The sequence below is a fragment of the Alternaria postmessia genome (assembly GCF_024291825.1).
Source record: "Alternaria postmessia strain BMP 2775 chromosome Unknown scaffold_135, whole genome shotgun sequence".
NCBI lineage: Eukaryota > Fungi > Ascomycota > Dothideomycetes > Pleosporales > Pleosporaceae > Alternaria > Alternaria postmessia.
Genome location: NW_026260208.1, coordinates 27,208 through 48,095, shown reverse-complemented (window position 1 = coordinate 48,095; position 20,888 = coordinate 27,208). Strand labels below are relative to the sequence as shown.

The following is a 20,888-nucleotide window of genomic DNA, read 5'->3' as shown; positions in this document are numbered from 1 at the left end:
GAGTGTTACGAAGCCGAGGCAAACCATCAAGTGTACTAGGTAGCTGTAGTAGTCTTATAAGAACCATGCTATGCTGTTGAGAGATTACTACAAAGGCGACTGCATCTCTCTTTACTTTCCGTCTTAGTTGTGGCGATAATTGCTGGGATGGTGCACCACGGGAACGTGGGGGAAGGGGACATCCATAGGAAGGCGCGGAAGCCCTAGAGCGTTTCGAGGGTGAAACGCCAACGCGATCGCACCTCGGCAAAACCTGCCAGCCAGCCTCCATCCAATTTAGCGCGATCCTCAGCACCTGAACCTTCCGACGCGCAGTGTAGCCCAGACTGGAACTTCAAGCTGCAGAGTACTCCATCAATAACGATCAGAAGAACGAAAGTCGTTGGTATCAATACAGAATCATTACGTACATGGACTCGCTAGAACGCTCAAAAAACCGACCCTAGAACTAGCCCAAACGTCCTCATCAAGCATAAAGAAAACTCACACTAAAAACTTGGTCTTCCAGACAAACGAATACCATAGCCTAGGCAGGTCTGACCCCCTCATACAGCGTATCTAGTTTCAAGTCATCAACATCGGACTTCCACTCACTCGCACGTGGTAGGACAATGTGCCAACCACGATCTTCTGTCTCTTCCAACAGCGTTGCCGCTTTGTCTTCTGCATCCTCTCGACCTGTTGCACAGATAACGAAGGTAGTGAGGTAAAACATTACGAAGGGATACTTTGAGTTGATGCAGTGCTGGATGTAGTATTGCCATGCATTAGCAGACCAAGGACGATCGAATGCTATTGCGTGATTAGGAACGTGAAGTTAATGAGTGCAGTGCTGAGGACTTACGCATCGCATTCCAACGATATATATGGCCTTCCCAAGTGGCAAACGTCAATCCAATATTACCAAGACTCTTAATGACGGGCATGGGCCAAGCGCAATAATGCGTTTGTATCGAGCCTTTGGCCATAATACCATCGGGGCATTGTTGTTTAAAAGCTTGAGCGAAGTCTAGCAAGCAAGAGGCTGGAGGCAGAGGGAGTTCGGGTATCATGGAAGTCTGGTCGCTGTCATCGTACGGGAAGTATAGATCAAGAGCGCCGTCCGAGCCCTGCATGATCACTGGACGAGTCTGAGGCTCTTCGTACTCCTGAACTAGGCTGACGATGCCGCAGCGCTCCATGTCGTCGACGACTCTTCGGACGAAGCGATTGGAGTCCCGCGAACGGACCTCAGTTGCTGTCTTCTTTTGATAGGCTAGTATGGCGTTTCTGTCAGGAGCGTGGTGTCGGTATCGGTGGCCTTCGTACTGCACCTCGGGTGGTGCGGGGAAGCGCATGTCAGACGAGCATTCAATGGTCATCTCTTCCAGAAACATCTCTTGCACTGAGGGTGGTATGACTTCAGACACGACTCGTTTCGCTATCCGCCGAGGTGAAGGATCACCGGCGAGCATGAGCAACGTGTCTTGAACAATGTCGATCAGCTCGAATGGCATACCCGCGTCGCGATCGATGATGATGAATTGCCACGAGTCAACAACGATAGGGTCGTACATTGAGGTCTTACGCAACCGCAAATCGTTCTTAATATCTTCCAGTGTGACCAAGGTAGTCCAGTCCGGTTCAGCATCGTGCGCAAAGCTCTGCACGGAGCGCGTACGCTTTATGAATAGGTCGGCCTCGGTAGGATGGACTGTAGCATCGACATTTGTGCCTTCATAGACGACAAGATATAATCTCTTCGTTCTTCTGCGTAGCTCATCCAAGAAGTATCGGGTCTTGGGATCGCCCATAGCCATTTGCCCACAAAGGTAATTTCTTGCTTCGGTTTGTACTAGTCCTTCGTCCTTGCTGGTAGTCTTGATTGTCTTGGTGAAGTCTCCCTTAGTTGTAGGGATGAAACCAAAATAGATACCGGTGGCGCACTCGCTCAGGATGCTTGAAGTGTTGTACCAGTGCTCGCAGTACAGCCCGAGCATGAGCAACTTGCAAAGCGTAGTGTAGTCCTCAAAGTTGGAGCATATGCTCGCCACAGTCCAAGGAGTAAGCAGCGTTGGAAACCAGCGGTACCTGATGAACGTTAGCAACAGTCAATACATTCATGTGTATTACTGACAATATGTCCCAGCACGGCTTGGTCATTCGGAGACCTTCACTAGTGCTAGGCACGTCTCCTCCGAGTAGCCGAACAGTCTTCATATCACCACCAGCAAGTGTTTGCGCGCAGATCGCCGCTCGAAGATATTGCACAGCATGAGGCCTCCAGGCCTTCTCGAAGAAGTCGCAGTACATCTCTAGTTGGCTCGCTTGGCAACCGGACAAGTACTCGCCTATACTCTTCGATCTTGTTGCACGCTCAAGTGCGTCAGCCTCGCTGTCATTTAGTATCATTATCCTGAACCAGGCGCATATAATCTCGGTTCCGGTATCTCCGACGGTGTCATCTTGTATCGGGGAGTCTGATAGTTGAGAAGAGAAGCGTAAATCAGGCAGAATGCAATACAGGCGGCGGATCGCGTCGGCACACAAGTCGGTAGAGAAGTGTTTGAGAACAACTATAGTGCCGTCGTCGATGCCCTGTAGCGATCCGATTGGTATCGCAGGCTTCAGTGGAGACTGTAGTATCATGATCTGTTCTGAACAGCGGTTGTCGTAGAGGTCACCTGGCGTATCCGGTAGGAGCGTGCGATTCAGGTTTGACACTACTAAACGTCAGCGTAGGATCAGAAAGCGCTCAGCTGGTATGACACGTACTAAGAATCATGTTCGCCAAAGTTCTGACCTCTTTCTCCAACCTTGCGATCCATTCTATGAAATCTACAGTGTCAATCCCCCGAGTGTGGAACCTCTCCCTAATGCGACGACGAAGTTCGACCGCTAAACGGAGCTTGAGTACTTTCTGTTTCGCTGTGTGCGCGTCGAAGACCACAATCTTTTCGGCTGCAAGCTGGAGGTTTTCCCATCGTGTACTCAGGTCATTCTGCTCCCTGAGATGCCAGTTGCACCAGGTCTGATCCTCGCTCGATAGTTCGAGATGGCAGCGCCGTCCGTCCGTTTCTATAGCATCGCAACGACTGCCCTGAATCGCCGGCGACTCAGGTGGTTCGCATGTGTGGATGAGGTTGCGTGCTTTCTCTCTAGATCTGAACCGGCGTCTTTCGGGCTTATGGACATACAGTAGGAGACTCATCGGAAGTAACAAAGAAAGGAAAGCAAGCAGCTTTTAGATCCACTAATGCTAGCTTGTATGCATATGAACCGAATGAAATGATCAAATGAGAGAAGTAACGAAAGAATGTACAGTAGAGGAATAGTATAATGGGTCGCAGCAATGTAGCCTTACCAACAGCGCGGATGTCAGATACTAATGGTACCACGCCTCAGGCCCTGAAGGTCGGAAGATACGCTAGGCGAACACGGACGCATGTTGTAGCAATGAAATGGCGTAGGAGTCTGTGCAGGCTATTACCAACCGCCATTCTCGGACAGCTGCATCTGCATTTCTCATTCGTTGACTTCAGCGCGAAGCGGTTGAACTGGCAACCTCTTTGCAGCTTTCACTCCTGCAGTGTTTTGAAACGGCTAGCAAAGAGGCTATTTTAAGCGCTGTGGATGGCCCGCCTGATGTTGGGGGTGCGCAACGAGCAAACAGAGATATAAGTGTCGAGATAGACAGCCTTCATTGTTTGTTTATATGGGAACTATTTTGTGTTCATGTTAGATGTATCGGTCTATTCAGGAGTACACCTGATCAATGCGCATCGAGGTGAACGCGACTTCAGAACAAACACTCCCGTGTCGCGTGCTTTGGATTAGTATCGTGGAAATAAGCGAGTGGTGTTCACAGCGGGCGGGTAGATGTCTTACATCATTGGTGGCTAGCGAGAAGGCTGGGGGTTAAGCGCTCAGTCTGTCCGATCTTACTACGCCCTGTAAGTGCAACACCAACATCCATGGTTATAGCAACGCCCGTTTCTTGTATCAGGTACGCCTAACATCACAGGGCTGTGTGTGTGTGCCGTCCGCATGGTATGTAATTGCGCTCGGAAGGTCTCGCCACCAGCGCTTGTCCGTGCCGTGTGGTCACTCAACCGCCAAATACCAGTGCAAGTCACGATGCGTTTTCACCGCCTCTTCTTGTTCTTGAGGTGAAGCTTCAGGAGACACGCGCGACTCATCGGTGAGCGGGTTATCGTCACGAAGGAGTGTTGGCAATGGTTTCAGCATGCGCCGGCCAGCTAGTCCTCTCCTCGCTGTACGCGACCGTATCCTCGAGAGCTGGCTGCAGAAATGTAATGGAAGTAGCGACAAAACTGTGTTCTTTCTTGTTTTCGATGTATGTCGTGTAGACCATGGGGAGATGAACGCTGGGGAAATACGGGGAAAGGTCCGAAGCCTCCGATCCAGATCCACAGTCGGCATTTACCCATGACCCCACATTTTCGGTATACCGAAAGTAGGAATTGGGGTAGCTCTCATCCGAGGTTGCGCTCTGGTGCGATGCATGGCATCATCATGGAGTCTCTCCAAACGCTTTACACGCGGTCTCTATCCTTATTGCCGTTTCTAGTACTCCCTAAACATCACTCGAAGAACATTTCATTCCACAAAGTGACTACCTGCATCTCCAGGCACACGTAACCCCCCGCATTGCTTTACACAGCCGTGTAAAGTACATCACAACTCCCACACTATGGTGATCTCAACAGCAATCCGTATAGCGCCTACAAGGGCAGCACGCGCACTCAACCTCCTCCGCACCGTACAATATACGCATCCTCCGTCATGTCCTTGCCATTCGAATCCCAACTACCACCAATCGCCGGCTACCGTACAGCAAGCACGCCGACACCTCGCAACGCCCCTCGACCAATTCCAGCAGAAAGAATATGCTTTCGAGATGGCAGCATCGAGCATACGATTTGGGCCTGGATGTACAAAGGAAGTGGGTATGGACTTCAAGAATATGGGAAGCAAGCGCGTTATGGTCGTCACAGACCCGAACGTGCGGAAACTAGATGCCATGAAGCAGGTCATTGAAGGTCTGGAGAGGGAGGGTGTAACGTATGAGATCTTCGACAAGGTCAGGGTCGAGCCAAAGGACCATAGCATAAAAGAGGCGATCGACTTTGCGAAGCCGTGGAAACCAGATGCATACTTGGCTGTTGGTGGTGGCAGTGTTATTGACACTGCCAAATTGATGAACCTGTACACCACATTCCCCGAGGCAGACTTCCTGGACTTCGTCAACGCCCCACTCGGCAAGGGGATGCCTATTCCTTCTAAGCTTTTCCCACTCATTGCCGTACCAACAACAGCAGGAACTGGATCCGAGACTACCGGTACAGCCATCTTCGATCTGGTCTCCAAGCGCGCGAAGACAGGTATTGCTCACCGCAACTTGAAGCCTACGTTGGGTATAGTTGATCCATTGAACACACGTACCATGCCCTCTGCGGTCCATGCCTCTTCAGGTCTTGACGTACTCTGCCACTCTCTTGAATCATGGACTGCGATACCGTACTATGAGCGCACTCCGCGACCTACCAACCCCATCAACCGTCCGGCCTACCAAGGCGCGAATCCAATTTCCGACATCTTCTCTCTCAAGGCTCTGAAGGACACAGTCAAGTATTTACCTCGCGCAGTCAAAGACCCTGATGATCATGAGGCGCAATCCCAGATGTTGCTAGCTGCAACACTCGCTGGTGTTGGTTTCGGCAATGCAGGTGTGCATCTCTGCCACGGCATGTCCTACCCTATCTCAGGGCAAAATCCGGGATACAAGCATGCTGGCTATGATGTTGATCACACCATCATCCCGCATGGTGTTAGTGTTGCAGTAACTGCACCAGCAGTATTCAAGTTCACTGGCGCATCGAACCCGGAGAGACATCTGGCCGCTGCCGAGGCATTCGGTGTGGATATCTCGAATGTCAAGGCAGAGAGTGCGGGAGAGGTGTTGGGCGAGGCGCTAGCAGAATTCTTGATCAAACTCGGTGATCAACCACGCGGTCTAAAGGCGCTTGGCTTCGGAAAAGAGCATTTGGACCAGTTGGTTGAGGGCACAATTCCCCAGGCGAGAGTACTGATGTTAGCACCCAGCTTAGAGATGCAGAACGTTGATGCCGAGAGGGAGCAGTTACGGGGTTTGTTCGAGGATGCTATGGAGTACTGATCGTAGCCACGGTGACTCTGTGTCGCATACAGGGGACGTTGGCGATGTTTGAATCTGGATGCCGAGGTTTGGACGAAGACGTGAATGCATATGCAGTTGCATGACTGTAGAAAGTTTTACAGAATTCAAAATATGACGTGTCTCTGTTACATCACAGTGTTGTTCGCCATGTTGAGCTGAAACTATCTTTGAACATCCTGTACTTGAAGGCATGACAAATATTTGCTCCACAAGCCACGGGAAAGTCGACAGGGGTTCCTGTTAACCTTGGAAGTTCCATAGCTTGGGATCCAAACACCAGGCTACTTGTCTATTGCAAGTTAATCGGTATCAGGTGGCATGTTGATGGGGCTCCTCGGTGCTACTGTGGGGTTACCCATGCGCTGTGGAGGCCATGACAATCTTCTCGCTTTGGCGCAATACGATGGAGCCACGATACGTCAACGACGCTGAATGAAACCTCCTGAAGGGAGCATCTCCCGCGATCTCCCCTGGGATCGTGGCGCAGCCCGTCAAATGTCATTTCCTAGTGCAGATCGCGCTCACAACTGGAAGAGGCGCTCCCAATGTTGACGTCATGGGTCCAGCCAGACCTCTACGATGCCCTGCTTCTCTAGGATGGATGCATGTCGATCTAGATTCACACTCGGAGCTTAAATCAAACTTAAACCCCCTCCCTGGACCCTGATTTTACCCTGCAAAATAGTTTCTACCTACTACTCTAGTAGTCATCTTTGTCCCTCACTTGCATTACAACTGGACGGGCTCATTTCCGAAATAACGCGAACCCCGCCTTCAACCAACCAAATATCGCTAGCCGCGTCGGTCGAGCTCCATAACAACACCGTTCCTCTATATACGTGCGAAGACACGTTCCACAACCTCACCTTAATTACTGAGTATCGTTACACACCTACAATATGTCTGCGCCTACCTCTGCTACGAGTGAGATGCCCACGCGCAGTCTCACAAACCGATCTGCCGACGAAGATGCCATTCCAGGAGAGGATACCTCAGAGGTGAGCAGTCTAAAGCCCGATAGAAGGAATTGAACCTGACATGTCCCAGGTCACGAAGCTCTTTGCAGAGCGATTGCAAGCTTGGAAACACGCCGTTGCGTACCTCGAAGACTACGTTACCGCAACAGAGAAGACGAACCACGCACACGGCAAGGAGTATGAGCGAGTCTTGAAGGTTGGTGCAATTCACGCGATGGTGATTCTATTGCTGACGTTCGAAAGACGGTCAAGGATCCCCTGAAAGAGGGCCACCACTTCGACCAGTCGCTCGGCGGTGTTGCGGGCATGTTCGAGAACATCAGGTCCAACACCCAGGTATGCCATCTTTCCACTCAAGAACCCGATGACTCTTCTAACCATGTCAGGGTATCTCCAACCAACACTACGAGACTGCGAAGCAGCTGAAAGGCGCCGTTCTCCCCATCTTCGACCGCCTGCACACCGAGATCAAGAACAAGAGCAAGGAGCTCACAAAGGGAGCCGGCAAGGGCAGTAAGGCTGTCGACAAGGCTCGCCAGCACACCCAGAAGCACATTGAGCTTCTTGGCCAGCACACCGCAGTCTTCGACTCCCACAGCGGCAACATGAAGGCTACCGACGACCCCTACATTCTCCAACGCGGAGTTAACCACCGTCTGCACAAGCAAGTGCAGGAGGAGAACAACAACCGCCAGGACCTGATTAGTGTGCAGAACTCGTTCGCGCAATTCGAAGCCCACATCATCCAAACAATCCAGCATGGAATGGGCCAGTTCCTGCAGGTCGTCAACACCCAAGCCGAGCACACCAAGGCTGCATACTCCGACATGGTCGGCACATCCCAGCGCATCCCTCTCGACTTCGAGTGGAACGGCTTTATCCAGCGCAACAACACCGTCCTGATCGACCCTTCAGCTCCGGCCCGCAATGTCTCTGACATTAGCTTCCCCAACCAAAACCACCGCTCCACCCAGCCACTCATATCTGGCTCTCTCGAAAAGAAGGGCAAGATCATGCGCTCCTACGACACAAACTACTATGTCGTTACTCCCTCCAAGTTCCTTCACGAGTTCAAGACAGACGACGACTTCGCTAAGGACCCAGTCCCCGAACTGTCTCTCTACATCCCCGACTGCGTCATCGGTGCTGTCAACGGTCAGAAGTTCAACGTCAAGGGCAAGGACGTGTCCAAGGGCAAGATTGGTGGTGCTTTCTCCATGACACACGAGTTCGCATTCAAGGCACACACTCCACAAGCTGCAGAACAATGGTGGGACGTTATCCGCCAGGCAGCCGGTAAGGTGACCAACGAGGCACCGTCCAGCGTACCTACCAGCCCCGTCTCCGGAGATACCAGCCCTCAGAATATGTTCCCTGAAGAGAAGACGCAACCCGCTCCTATCCAAACCCAGGGTCTAGAGAAGACTGGTACTAACGTCACCGACCACGCTAGTGCGCCAGGCTCCGCTGTGCCAGGAAGTGCGACTACGGCGCCCTCTAGTGCTGTCCCAGGCGAGCCAGGAAAATACTAGTGGAACAGTCTCATGATTGCTACTTGTACATCTGAGGAAGAGGAGGTCGAAATGGAGGAAGTTGCATATTGAGTATCGCGGCTTGTTGAACATATACACATACCCCTTTGCTGTTGAATAGTACTAATACATTCTAATGCTTTTGAAATTCTTTTCATGTTGTCGTGCCTTTCTGTCTGAGGTTGTGAGCTTCTACTTGATGAGACTTTGTAGCCCTCATTGTGTTTCTCTTGTGGTCGTGCTAGATGATCAATCCCACATCTGTCGTACATTCAAGTTGACCCGTTTATTCCGCATCCACCCTCTCCATTCCTCATACAGCAAGGTTTGTCCATCTGTCCTTGCAGGCCAGTCTATTAAATACTCAGGACACGTGCCCCCTACTATCTGCGGAACACCATGCCATGCAAACCTCGACTCTCCAGTCATATATACTGCGCTTCCAGATCTCAACCTCAGCGTAACGATCTTTTTTTCGCTGCCTTCTTCTTTCTTCTTTCCCTCCTCTCCCTTTTTCGGTACTGAAGTTCCAAGAACGAAGATGGCATCACATCCCAGACTCACGCTAACCAAACCCGTCCCACTGCTTTCAGCAACATCTCTATGCACACTCAGCGTATCGCCTGGTGAGTAGAGATTTACAATCGCGGCTTCAGCTTTCGTAGACGTAAATAGAGACTCTAAGAGCTTTTTTGTATCTGGAGGGAAAGCTGGAGGTGGGGTGGCGGGGTAGCGTTTCGCAGTCCAATCATACTGGCCACCTAGAGTCGTCCATCGTAGTTTCTTGTTGAGAAGTTGTGGGATAGGCAGAGGCTTGTGAACTGTGGGGTCAAGGGGATGGGCCATGGGTGTGGGGCAAGTAGGAGGGATAGAGAAGAAGGATGACTGGGAGGATGGATACGCCAACTTGTAGTGGGTATGGATGTTTGTGAGATGAGAGGGATTAGAGAGATCGCGGTGGAGAAGGTGGGATAGCAGTGTGGATTGGACGGATGGGGGTAGGAGTGAGGGGATGATGTGGAGGCCTACTTACCTGTTACTACGAAACATGGATGGGAAACCAAAACAGAACAAAACCAAAGTAACATTTACGAAAGTGAATCTCAAAGTCTCCTACCTGGTATGTCTTCGTGTTCGTATACCGGTATCGATCTTGGTATATCCGTGTCTTGAAGTTCTACCCCATCTTCACCGGCGAACGCCTGGAAAATAGCGGTCAAGTCTTCTGCGGTGTATTCTCTGACAACGCGCACTCGGCCACTTGATGACGCGGAGGCGTCGCTCGATAGATCAATGATGTCCCCATCTAGATCCAAGTCGTTCAATTTCATCTTTTGATACTTCTTGTAGACATTGCGTATGCTGTCTGGAGGGCGTTCATGAGGATCCAAGTGATGCATTTTGGGTGAAGCCTTTCCAGTAGCAGTCTCAGGAAACCGATTGCATATGCCAAGATGATTGCCGGGCAGCGCAAGCGTTCGGTAGTAGAGGTGTAGGGATGTTTGAGAATTGTGCCAGCAGGCGTTGACTAAGCTCGCGTTTTGTGGCTGACGGGTGCGCGTTGCCCGATGCGTCAAGGGTGTTTACATCTCGAATTTCCTAACATCGACACCCTCGTTCCCTGATCCCCGCCGCACCTTCGTCCTTACCCGCACTTACTAACCACAGGTACACTTGAGCTTGCTAGAGAGGCATCCCACTGTCTTCGCCTCCACTCGCTATCTTTTGATCTCGCTGCGAAACAGCGCCCCTGCGATCTAGCTAAACACGCTTGACCGCCTGTCTCTCGTCTGAAGCATTCGCAGTCCATAGCCGCTTACAATGGAGAACTACCAGAAGCTGGAAAAGGTCGGAGAGGGTATGACATTCCCCATGAAATCTTCTTTCATCACGCGCCCTTACTCACGTCAAACCAGGAACTTACGGAGTTGTCTACAAGGCGCGCGACCTCACCACCAAAGACCAACGCATCGTCGCCCTCAAGAAGATCCGTCTCGAAGCCGAAGATGAAGGCGTCCCGTCAACCGCCATCCGTGAGATCTCCCTTCTCAAGGAGATGAACGACCCGAACATTGTCCGCCTCCTCAACATCGTACACGCCGACGGACACAAGCTATACCTCGTCTTTGAGTTCCTTGATCTGGATCTGAAGAAGTACATGGAAGCGCTACCAGTGAGCCAGGGTGGACGAGGCAAGGCGCTGCCAGAGGGCTCTGGTCTGGCGGGTCAGGCTCTGAGCATGGACGACAAGATGGTGAAGAAGTTCATGATGCAGCTGTGTCAGGGTGTGCGGTATTGCCATGCTCATCGCGTGCTGCATCGCGATCTTAAACCCCAGAACTTGCTCATCGACAAGGACTGTAATCTCAAGTTGGCTGATTTCGGTTTGGCTCGCGCATTCGGTGTCCCGCTGCGAACATACACACACGAGGTATGGACATGAGATTTTTAAACGATTTTTGATGCTTTCTAACACAAAACAGGTCGTCACGCTATGGTACCGCTCTCCAGAGATTCTGCTTGGTGGTCGTCAATACTCCACTGGTGTTGACATGTGGTCTGTGGGATGCATCTTCGCTGAGATGTGCACGCGCAAGCCCTTGTTCCCTGGTGATTCGGAGATCGACGAGATCTTCAAGATCTTCCGGTATGCAAACTCAACTCACACATTCTATTTCAGATGCTAATCGTGTCTAGTATCCTCGGCACCCCCAACGAACAAGACTGGCCCGGCGTTACCTCCTTCCCCGATTTCAAGCCCTCGTTCCCCAAGTGGGGTCGGACGGACGTCGCGAACATCGTCACCAACCTCGACGAAGTTGGTCTTGACCTCCTCGATGCACTGCTCGTATACGACCCCGCTGGTCGCATTTCAGCAAAGCAGACGGTCATCCACCCGTACTTTGGCGGTATGAATGGTGATACACGACACGAATACAGCAATGGCTACCACTAGGCTGTCCCAAGGGGACGCTACGACTGTTACGCATTTGGTGGCTGCATGATTGGTGAGCAACACGAGACGTTAGTGTCTACATGAGATTTCCCGCTTTGTTCTGGATACAAGGATTAGGGCTGTACCCCATCGGACAGCAAGCGGCGTTCCGGTCAGGATATGTTACAAAGTGCATACATGCAATACTACATACAACCACACCAAGCTGCATCAAATTTTGCATACTGTTGTGCTGAACACCTGACTCGCGATCATGTCTTTGGTGTTGCGAAATGACGTAGCGCGACATGCCCCACCTCAGCCCTACGGGACTCGTGTTGAATGCAGGAACGCGTCCACGTACCACATGTGCAGGTCCCTGACTTTACGGTCTCCTCACCACACTTGCTTTCTAGTTATTGAGCATAATGACTTCTGCCACTCCGAAATTGCTTCCCGTATCTACAGGCCCACGGCTTATCGTTTACCACCAGACTTACCACGACTCCAACGGCAACTACCACTCGCTGCTTCCGCTGCTCACCAACAACACCGGTATCACGCATGTGATTATTGCGGCCATCCACCTTAACGACGGCCCGGGAAACATAACGCTGAACGATCACGGCCCTGATGACAAGAGGTACGACCAGCTATGGGGTGAAGTGAATTGGCTACAAGGTAGCGGGGTCAAGGTGCTGGGTATGCTGGGAGGAGCAGCAAAGGGCAGCTTCGAGAAGCTTAGTGGAGAGGAAGAGAATGTACGACACAACACCTGCGAACCCATATCATGCTACAGTACATGGATGCTAACGAAGGTATCAGTTCGAAGCATACTACTCGCCCCTCCGCGACCTGATACGCCGTTACTCCCTCTCAGGCCTCGACCTCGACGTCGAAGAAGAAACCACCTTATCCACCATCACGCGCCTTATATCCCGCCTGCGCACCGACTTCGGTCCCGAGTTCGTCATAACTCTAGCTCCCGTGGCCACGGCCCTTATTCCCGACCCCAACATCCCCGCGCACCTTCGCCCTCCCCGCCCCATGCTCGCATCGGGACCGAGCCCCAATCCTCTACACCCCACTTTACCGCACCTCAGCGGGTTCAGCTATCCAGAGCTGGAGTGCAGTGTTTTTGGTAAAGAGATCAGTTGGTATAACACACAGTTTTATTGTGGCTGGGGCGATGCAGGAAGGACAGAGTGGTATGATGCAATTGTAGCGGCGGGCTGGAAGCCAGAAAAGGTGGTTCTGGGTGTTGTCACAAATCCTGGAAATGGGGCCGGACACGTTAATATACAGAAACTAGCAGATAATTGCAAGAGATTACGGCAAAAGTACGGGAATACTGGCAAAGGCTTTGGGGGTGTGATGGGATGGGAATACTTTAATGCTGGAGATTGCGAGGAAGATCTTGTTCACGTTTCGAGTCTGGAACTGGATAACGATACCGTGCAGGCTGGATGGGTCAAGGCGCTGGGCAGGGTGTTGCGCACAGAAGAAGAAAACAACACAGGGCAAAGACCATTGCAAGGTGTCACAGCTGATCAGATCCGTAGCATGGTGAGTAACCTTCCTACTGCCAGAGCAGCTTGGCCAGACGAAGAGATAGGCAAGTTGGTGGTGTTGGGGTTTTCGCGTCAAGAGGCTATTGCAGCATTGAATGCTACGGATGGAAATACGGAGATGGCAGCGGGGTTCTTGTTTGAACATTACCCGAGTTAGTTGGTGAAGGGAACATAGGATTCGTGTTGGGGGTATAGTGCATAGATACATGGAGATGTTGTAATGAATGATGGTTTTGGTGGTGCGATGTGTGATAGAGTAAATGTTCTTGTGATGCTAGGCAACCAACCCCCACGCCCTGGCGTCCTACTCAGACGGGATAAGTTACCATGTCAATCCGCAGGACCTTACGCCGATCGCAAGTGGCAGTTTATTCCATCGTTCGCAGGGCGAGACTATGTGGTTAGTTAGGCCTCAGTACGGTACAAAGCCCCTGCATAAACCACGCATAGTCGATACATCTGGTACCCTAATACGGGATACGGACAAAACGAACCGAAAGATCTGTATCAAACCCGACTCAGGTCAGACTACGCGTTCTAGAAGGACTTATTGGCGGGGTCATTGGGTGAAGATGCGGATGCTCTGCCAAATCAAGGTTAGTCTACAGACATGGATATCTTCCGGCCATCTGCCCGATTATCCCGGTGTTTTACCGATATCCGCCGTTTACGGAGGCTTGTAGCTTAGGACCTGAGAGGTGGAGAAACTACAGTAGTCTGCGCGTGATCATCATGTTATTCATTCAATTGAGGTATACAGAAGACACGATGGATGTCGCACGGAGATTCCCTGCATGTAAGGCATGAGTCAGGCTCAGTCAAGGTCACTTGCAAAACAAATTCTAGGTGACACATGCAGATGCAGATGCAGATGCAGCAAGGGTAGTTTGAACACAATGACGATAGTTTGGTATTAAGCTACCAGTAATGACAACTATGCGCGTGGGGTATTGCTTCCTCTATCCTGATATCCGCCTAACCTAATCCAACCATGAGTGGTGAAGCCAAAGAAATGTCTATATCTATATCTATACAATGTCGAAAGAAAGAAAATGCACCAATGCTATCGTGATAACCATGATCGTGACCATGAGACTAGAAAATAAAAAGAGTAGAGCAGAAGGACAACCCCCTCAACGAGCTTCAGAGATGTTCGTCGCTGACAACGTCTCTGTTCTTAGTGGAGAACGCTCCCGTATCTTCACTGGCTTTGGAACTTGCAAAAGCCCGTTTTTGCTGTTCCTCTTACAGCGACTTCGTGATGCCGAAGTTGGAGACAGGAATCTCGACGGACTTGTCGCTGATGGCGAGGTACGGGGTATATGTAGCGAACCGTTTGACGACGATGACGACGAAGCGGGGGTTGTTGGTGTGAGTGGAGTAGTGGATCGACTGCTACACAGCGAACCGGGTATTAAATCATGTTCCTCAAACTGAACCATGAAGACAACATAGAAATGGTGAAGAAGTCTGCAACAAGATGGAAGAGTATGTTACCTTCCATCATCGCTAGTCCTGATGGGGCTCCCATCCCTGGGACTCTGCCTCCTGCTGTTCATCTGTGTATTGCGATAGGTCTCCTCGTTCAGCGTATCCAGACTTCTTGCCGGACTAGGCGTCGTACCTCTACTACCACGACTCCTGGACGGAGAGCTAGGCCTTGAGGTAGCAATCTCGTAGCTCGGCAGATCCATGTCCATGCCGCCAGGGGTCCTGGAACCAGCAGGCGTACGCACAGCCGTGTTGTAGCTGGGAGTGCGGGCCAGAGCGTCCATATCGTAGTTCGATGGCGGGAGGTCGAAGTAAGCCTGCTCGCTGTCGTGTGCTGGTGTACTATCGCCAGACGAGTGTTGACGAGTAGGCTGGAAGCGATTGGGGCGGTCGCTGTGATCCATGCTAAGGTTTGCGAGGCGGTGTTGCAGAGCTGCTGCTGATGCGCCGCCACCAGGTTGGTGGAGGGCTGCATCCAGAGATGTGAGATTCTCAGATGAGCCGCGGCGACTTTGCGCATAAAAGGGTGTGTTGGCGCCACTGTTCATCATGCTGTGCATCCCACCAGGGGTCATGAAGCCGGATGGATCAATGTCGTTGTATAGAGAATCCAGTTGATGCAGGCCATATGTAGGAGGCGCATTCTGGTTGACCTCGTCCTGTATCGCTTGCTCGTTCAGGAGAGCCTGGTCAACTATCACACTCTGGTCTTCGTTCGGAGGCAGGTTCGGGGAAATGAAGAGGTGCACATGGTTCTTGACCAGCAGTTGACTAGTGTGACCTTCTGGGTTCTTGAGGTTCACGTATAACCGCAGCTTGTGCGTTAGCCGTATGTTCTCGGTGTCCACTGATTGCCGGCAGTTCTTGAGCGATTTTGGCAGATCGAGAGTCATGGAGAAGCGATGCGATTCGTCAAATAGCGCATCTGTGTCTTCTGTTCCGTCTGGGACCCTGCGCGCCGAGTTCTCTGGCATATCGCCTTCGGTCACCGCAACTTGCATGTCGTTCTGGTGACTTATCCGGCGACCAGCGTAGTCGGCAAATAATTGCCGTGACTCTATCAGCTCCATCTTGATTGTTGAGATCTCCACACCCTTGCGCAGGGGAATCAACACGAAATCAGCCGTTATGGACGTTCCGACAATGTAGTTCTTCTGTGGAACAGTAATCTTGTATGCCAATTTGTTGGCCCAGATATCCTCGTTGATTTGCTCCATGGGCATGGATTCGAGCATGTCGCGTCCGAGCGTGCGTATGACGCGGATGTGCGCCGTAGCACTGAGCTGCTTGCTCATGTACCCTCTATCCACGTGGGCCTTTAGGCTGTAAACCACCCAGTTTGTCGGTAGACCCTCAACGCTCTGGTCGAGGTTGGCAGGCATCTTGAACTTGAAATCCCACTCATGGTATCCAGCATTGAGTTTGTGCGCTTTGGTCTTGCTGCCGATGTCGACGGGAAATAGATGGAGTTCTTCGACGAGGAAGTTGGTCTTTTGGGTGATAGGCTGCGGGCTTACGGTGTTGGTCAAATGCCATCTGTTTGCAGAGAATTAGCATGCGATCGTGCAAAGGGCGTTCGTCTTCAGAAGTTGCACACAAAACCGAAGCCCACCCAAGGTACGCTATCATCAGTCTTAAGCCTTCGCAAGCAAAACACCTAACGAATACCTTCCGGGCGGTCTTTGGTATTTGGTGGTATAATTCATAAAAGCGATCCTGTTCGTAGAAAGGGGTGTTACCGTACGAGACTTTGCGGGTGCCTGTGAGTGTGATTCGCAAGCTCCTCACTGACATGGACTCTGGGTTGTTCAGAACCAGCTTTCCCCTCAACTCCGTCTCATGCGACTCGGAAGACTCTCCATAGAAGACAACGAAAGGCGACTCAGGCCTGAGAAATTGTTAATTTTCGCCATGGTGGGGTTGGACAGTAGGTAGAGCGTACTTGATCTCGAGGGTAGGCGCGGCGTTTCTGCCGAATACCCCGACACCTGGGCGAGGCATGATGTAACGAGGGTCAAGTTGGAAAATTACAAGAGAAACACAACCAGCATAACACTCTTCGAGTCGAAAAGGCGGAAGGCCAGCAGATAAGTATCAGCTGGGTCTAGTCGCAGGCTGACGTAAGGATGGGTAACAATTGGTAGGGGCAGCTCGTATGGTATGCGAATGTGAGCAAGCTGGATTGGGGCTGAGAAGAAGCGTGGGTGGGAAGTAGGGTTTAAAGTAGGTGTAGGACTTGTGTCATTCGACGGAAGGAACACCCGTCAAGGATATGCAGAGTAAGGTAAGGGCTTTGCTCAGCGCGGCCGCGTGTTGGAACCGCGTTAGATATACCAGAAAGCGTGGGATATGCGGGCAAGGGCGGCCTGCCTGCCCAAGCAGCTGCACCCTGATGAGCTCATGGGCATAAGTGGAGACGGCCTGTAGCTGCTCGCATCATTGTCTCTAGTTTAGCGCGCTTCTCTCACTTGTCTTAGAATTTTCTGGCGGCGATTAGGCGTCGCATTGGCAGAGCAGGGGGCGTCAAAGAAGGTGTTCCGATAAGCCTCCCGCGAACGGCGGCGATAGCAACGCAAGCCTCTTTTCGATTGATGTGAGTAACCTTCAGAGGGACTGCGCGCTCTCTGGGGATCATTCGGCGCAGAACTCGGACATGTTGTACAGCCCGCTCAGCAACCCAACGCCTACTGCATGTGCTACAAGGGAGGAGTCATGGAGACGTATCCAGTGTTTTGCTTGCGGCTCTCCCGAAGATCTGTGGTACCGCCAGGGCTTCTAGGGTTTCTATGTTAGCGATTGCGCCACACATGGAATGGCCGCCGCCATCTTGCATCGGCCAACCTGCAAGGGAAATTTCGAAACGATGGTGAGCTGCGATGCACCTCGCCGGTTGCACGTCAAAATGTCCATCGTCAACCAGTCCAAACTGCTCGAACCAAGGTGGCCTGACACGGAAGCATTAGGGCTGTACATGTGAGAGCGTTGCGTGTCGTTGGTGAGGGGTTTCACTATCAAAGTTTGCTATGCTATCAACGCTTGCACAATCTTTCTGCAGCCTTCACATGTCACGCTGACTTCATCTCAACACAATGACTGTCCGGTCACGCCGTCACCGTTTTACCGCCACGATGAAACCGGCACCAGCCTCTCCAACAAGCCCGCGATATGCACTCACTCTATACCTTAATCTCGGTCCGAGCGGGCACGGTCAGGAAAATCTGCGGCTAGACCTGCATTGCCGCAACTGTGGGTATCAGCAGAGCCTCATCAGAGCTACGTACACTGTACAGGCCCACAGTTGAGAGAAGCGATGCGGCTACCGCTACAAATTCCCGCACGCGCGCCGTGAGTATCCACTGACCTAGGAAGTCGTGGTCGTAAGAGACATGTTAGTTACCGGCCGGAAACACTGTCGCACTGTCGTGATTTTCACACCATGTTGCATGGTGGAGATAAGGAAACTTGATTTTGCGACGTTGTAACAATGGAGTACTGCTGTACCCGTGGTTCTAGAACAAAAGGCTCCTTCGCGCGCATGCACGTAAACGTGCATATTCCATAGGGCTGAACGTCTTGCACATGTCAGACATCGGAACATATCGGAGGTCAATCGCTCTGCTCCTAAACCAAGAGCACCTACCAAGACCTCCGATCCAACCATCACCACCATTGTCCAACTCAATCGTGCGACGACGTCTTACGCAGATCCGAATACCTCGTCCTAAGCATGGTTTCCGTTTGCGCTCGCAGACGTACTGCTGTCGTCATTCCCAGCGCCTTCTTTCGGTCGGTCCCAAGTCCTGATGTGGCCTGCAATTCAAACTGTCAGCGGTCCACTTCCTTATCTCTCATTTTTTGCCCATCGAGAACTCAACAAATGCGTGGGCGGATCCCTGGGTGGCACTAGACAAGACGGGTGTTCCTGCGCACGGCCACAGCGGCGCAGTAAAAGCCGCCCTTATCGCAGATCACATCGTTCTAAGGTACAACGTGCGCGTAACGGGTGGATATGAGGTGATTGAGACGAAAACTTTGCTGATGCCACTCACCGTTTTTACATGATGTTAGGATGCAGTCCTCTTCGAAGCCTAGCCAGCACAGTGGGTGCTCATGGACGGATTTTGCCTACGGGTAATGGCGATTAGAATTTTGATGTTGAGGTTTCAGACAAGAGGTACTTACCAGCACTGGAGGTAGCATGGCCGTGCGTGCCCGAGGCTCCACGGGATGCACTACTTCTTCTTCATCCAATATGCTGCCCGATGTAAGGTTAGAATTCGATCTCAGTCTATTGACCGAGCTTCCTGTCTGGGTGCGCTGCATCTTGAGGTTCGACGACGCGATACTACCACGCTGTCGCACAGATGCCTAAGTCAACGTCAGCCGCGACTTCTTTCGCATTCAAGAATTTGGACTCACGGCGCGCGGCCTGTGCAGCATGCCGACACTGAAGTCCCACAGCAGCAAGCGACAGTCCTCTCCTACACTGCCAATTCGGTAGTTGCGCTCGTCGCATCGCCATGGATCGAATTGCACTGCAGTCACCCATGAGTTGTGACCTTGGCAGCGTGCTACCAACATGCTGTCCTCTAGAGACCATATGGAGACGAGGTCATCCTGCCCTCCTGTGACGACATAGCGGCCGTCGGGCGACCAGCAGACGCACATCATGCCACCATAATAGCTCATGTAGTGGTGGAGCAGCTTCTCGCGAAGGAAATCCATAATTCTGAAGGACCCATCCTCGGACACAACAGCCAGATGACGTCGGTCGGGCGAGAACTCGAAAGCATTGACCTTGGACCTTGAGACTTGCCAGTAGGACACAGGGTTTGTTCTTTGGTTCTTAGAGTTGACAGACTTCTTGATGGTCAAAAGAGCTTTCAGTTTCTTCTCCCCATCAGTCAGTCCGTTCTCACTAGGCGATGTGATTTCCTCAGGCACGAACACAGCGTCCTCTTTTTCCTTGTCGTACACTACCAGGCTTCCATCCATATGCGCTGCTAGGAACAGGTTCTCGCTATTGGGTAACCACCGTATGTCCGAAACAGCTGTCGCGTTGATGACGCCGTTCTTGTTGATGCGCGCGTATTTTTGCGACATTGGCTCGTACCATATTATGTCGCCTGTTGAGAAACCCATGATGATGTCAAGATGATTTGGCCCTTTTGTGATCTGGTTTATGTCATGACACAGTGCATGCGCCTTGGTGAAGAGGATTTTGGTCATGTGCTCTTCCTTTGTAGGCGATGTCAAGTCCAGCCACTGGAATGCGCGATTGATGTTTGCGAAAGCGTACAGACCGTTGGGGTTGTGCTCTTGTAATCGCTTTGTCAGAGCCTCGTGCGGGATAACTCTGGATACGAAGGATGAATTGCTCTTAACAATATTGCTCTTCGGTTTCCGCCTCTTGGTAGGATCCTTGGAGTCCTTGCCATTGATCACCGTCAGCGCCGTATTGCCCTCTCCGAATACTGGTGTGTTCAGACCATCCAGCGGCGAGGATGCGATGCCATTAGCGCCATATGAACCAACATCGCTTGTTTGGCTGTTCGTTTCGTGCGGCGACTCCTGTATGCTTGGAGGAACTTGCGATCGGGTGCTCGTGCGCGTGCCGAATCTATAGAGCTGGGATTGCGAAGGTTGGCGGGGCGCAAGGGCAACCAGCGACAGCTTGGTACCACATGTCGGCGGAGATATCGTGGTCGCAAGGGGGTTTGGGTTGTGAACGGGGGCCTCTGAAGGATGCGGCGGGGGCGTGGCTAGGTGGAGGTCGTCGCGCAGCACATAGGTACCTTTCATAGCGTTAGTGAAGACAGTAAGGACAGGGCTAGGGGCTCATGAATTACCTTCTCCCACGACGAGCTGATATTCAGGCCCGGTGGGATGGGTGATGCTGTTGTTGGTCTCGATAAGCTGGCCCGGCTGCGCGCCCGGGTAGCCTCCGACGGGATAGCGCGGTGGAGGAGGGAGGACGCTGTACACTGATCAGTCAAGCTTCACATGCGGGTGGTGGAGCATGATAGGGCTGCGATTGGTGGGCGACTGGCGGTCAGCACGTAGATAGGACAGGTACTCACAACATAGCTGCTGCAGTGTAATCGGTCGCGAGCTAACGGCTGTGAATCGGTGAATCGGATTGATCCGGGCTGGTGGAGTCCCTGGAGTGGTGCCTGGCTAGAG

The 20,888-nt window shown here is 51.9% G+C and overlaps 7 protein-coding genes across 7 annotated transcripts; 4 read left to right on the top strand and 3 right to left on the bottom strand.

Annotated features, from left to right (window-relative positions):
• Positions 1-526: 526 nt before the first annotated feature.
• J4E82_010639 (uncharacterized protein) lies at positions 527-2,764 on the bottom strand (the record flags this gene model as incomplete). Its single annotated transcript, XM_051736850.1, has 4 exons — positions 527-792; positions 845-2,070; positions 2,117-2,702; positions 2,755-2,764. 4 exons carry the CDS (start codon positions 2,762-2,764, stop codon positions 527-529), a joined length of 2,088 nt encoding a protein of 695 aa, XP_051583401.1.
• Positions 2,765-4,693: 1,929 nt separating this feature from the next.
• J4E82_010638 (uncharacterized protein) lies at positions 4,694-6,178 on the top strand (the record flags this gene model as incomplete). Its single annotated transcript, XM_051736849.1, has 1 exon — positions 4,694-6,178. One exon carries the CDS (start codon positions 4,694-4,696, stop codon positions 6,176-6,178), a length of 1,485 nt encoding a protein of 494 aa, XP_051583400.1.
• A 920-nt stretch (positions 6,179-7,098) lies between these two features.
• J4E82_010637 (uncharacterized protein) lies at positions 7,099-8,708 on the top strand (the record flags this gene model as incomplete). Its single annotated transcript, XM_051736848.1, has 4 exons — positions 7,099-7,197; positions 7,247-7,372; positions 7,420-7,512; positions 7,563-8,708. The coding sequence occupies 4 exons, from the start codon at positions 7,099-7,101 to the stop codon at positions 8,706-8,708; spliced, it is 1,464 nt and encodes a 487-aa protein (XP_051583399.1).
• A 1,821-nt stretch (positions 8,709-10,529) lies between these two features.
• On the top strand, positions 10,530-11,908 carry J4E82_010636 (uncharacterized protein; the record flags this gene model as incomplete). Its single annotated transcript, XM_051736847.1, has 6 exons — positions 10,530-10,566; positions 10,625-11,139; positions 11,192-11,355; positions 11,406-11,617; positions 11,665-11,716; positions 11,782-11,908. The coding sequence occupies 6 exons, from the start codon at positions 10,530-10,532 to the stop codon at positions 11,906-11,908; spliced, it is 1,107 nt and encodes a 368-aa protein (XP_051583398.1).
• A 163-nt stretch (positions 11,909-12,071) lies between these two features.
• J4E82_010635 (uncharacterized protein) lies at positions 12,072-13,371 on the top strand (the record flags this gene model as incomplete). The annotated part of the gene is made up of 2 exons (XM_051736846.1): positions 12,072-12,404; positions 12,469-13,371. The coding sequence occupies 2 exons, from the start codon at positions 12,072-12,074 to the stop codon at positions 13,369-13,371; spliced, it is 1,236 nt and encodes a 411-aa protein (XP_051583397.1).
• Positions 13,372-14,707: 1,336 nt separating this feature from the next.
• On the bottom strand, positions 14,708-16,706 carry J4E82_010634 (uncharacterized protein; the record flags this gene model as incomplete). The annotated part of the gene is made up of 3 exons (XM_051736845.1): positions 14,708-16,241; positions 16,450-16,593; positions 16,648-16,706. The coding sequence occupies 3 exons, from the start codon at positions 16,704-16,706 to the stop codon at positions 14,708-14,710; spliced, it is 1,737 nt and encodes a 578-aa protein (XP_051583396.1).
• A 2,400-nt stretch (positions 16,707-19,106) lies between these two features.
• On the bottom strand, positions 19,107-20,790 carry J4E82_010633 (uncharacterized protein; the record flags this gene model as incomplete). Its single annotated transcript, XM_051736844.1, has 3 exons — positions 19,107-20,500; positions 20,555-20,682; positions 20,786-20,790. 3 exons carry the CDS (start codon positions 20,788-20,790, stop codon positions 19,107-19,109), a joined length of 1,527 nt encoding a protein of 508 aa, XP_051583395.1.
• Positions 20,791-20,888: the final 98 nt, after the last annotated feature.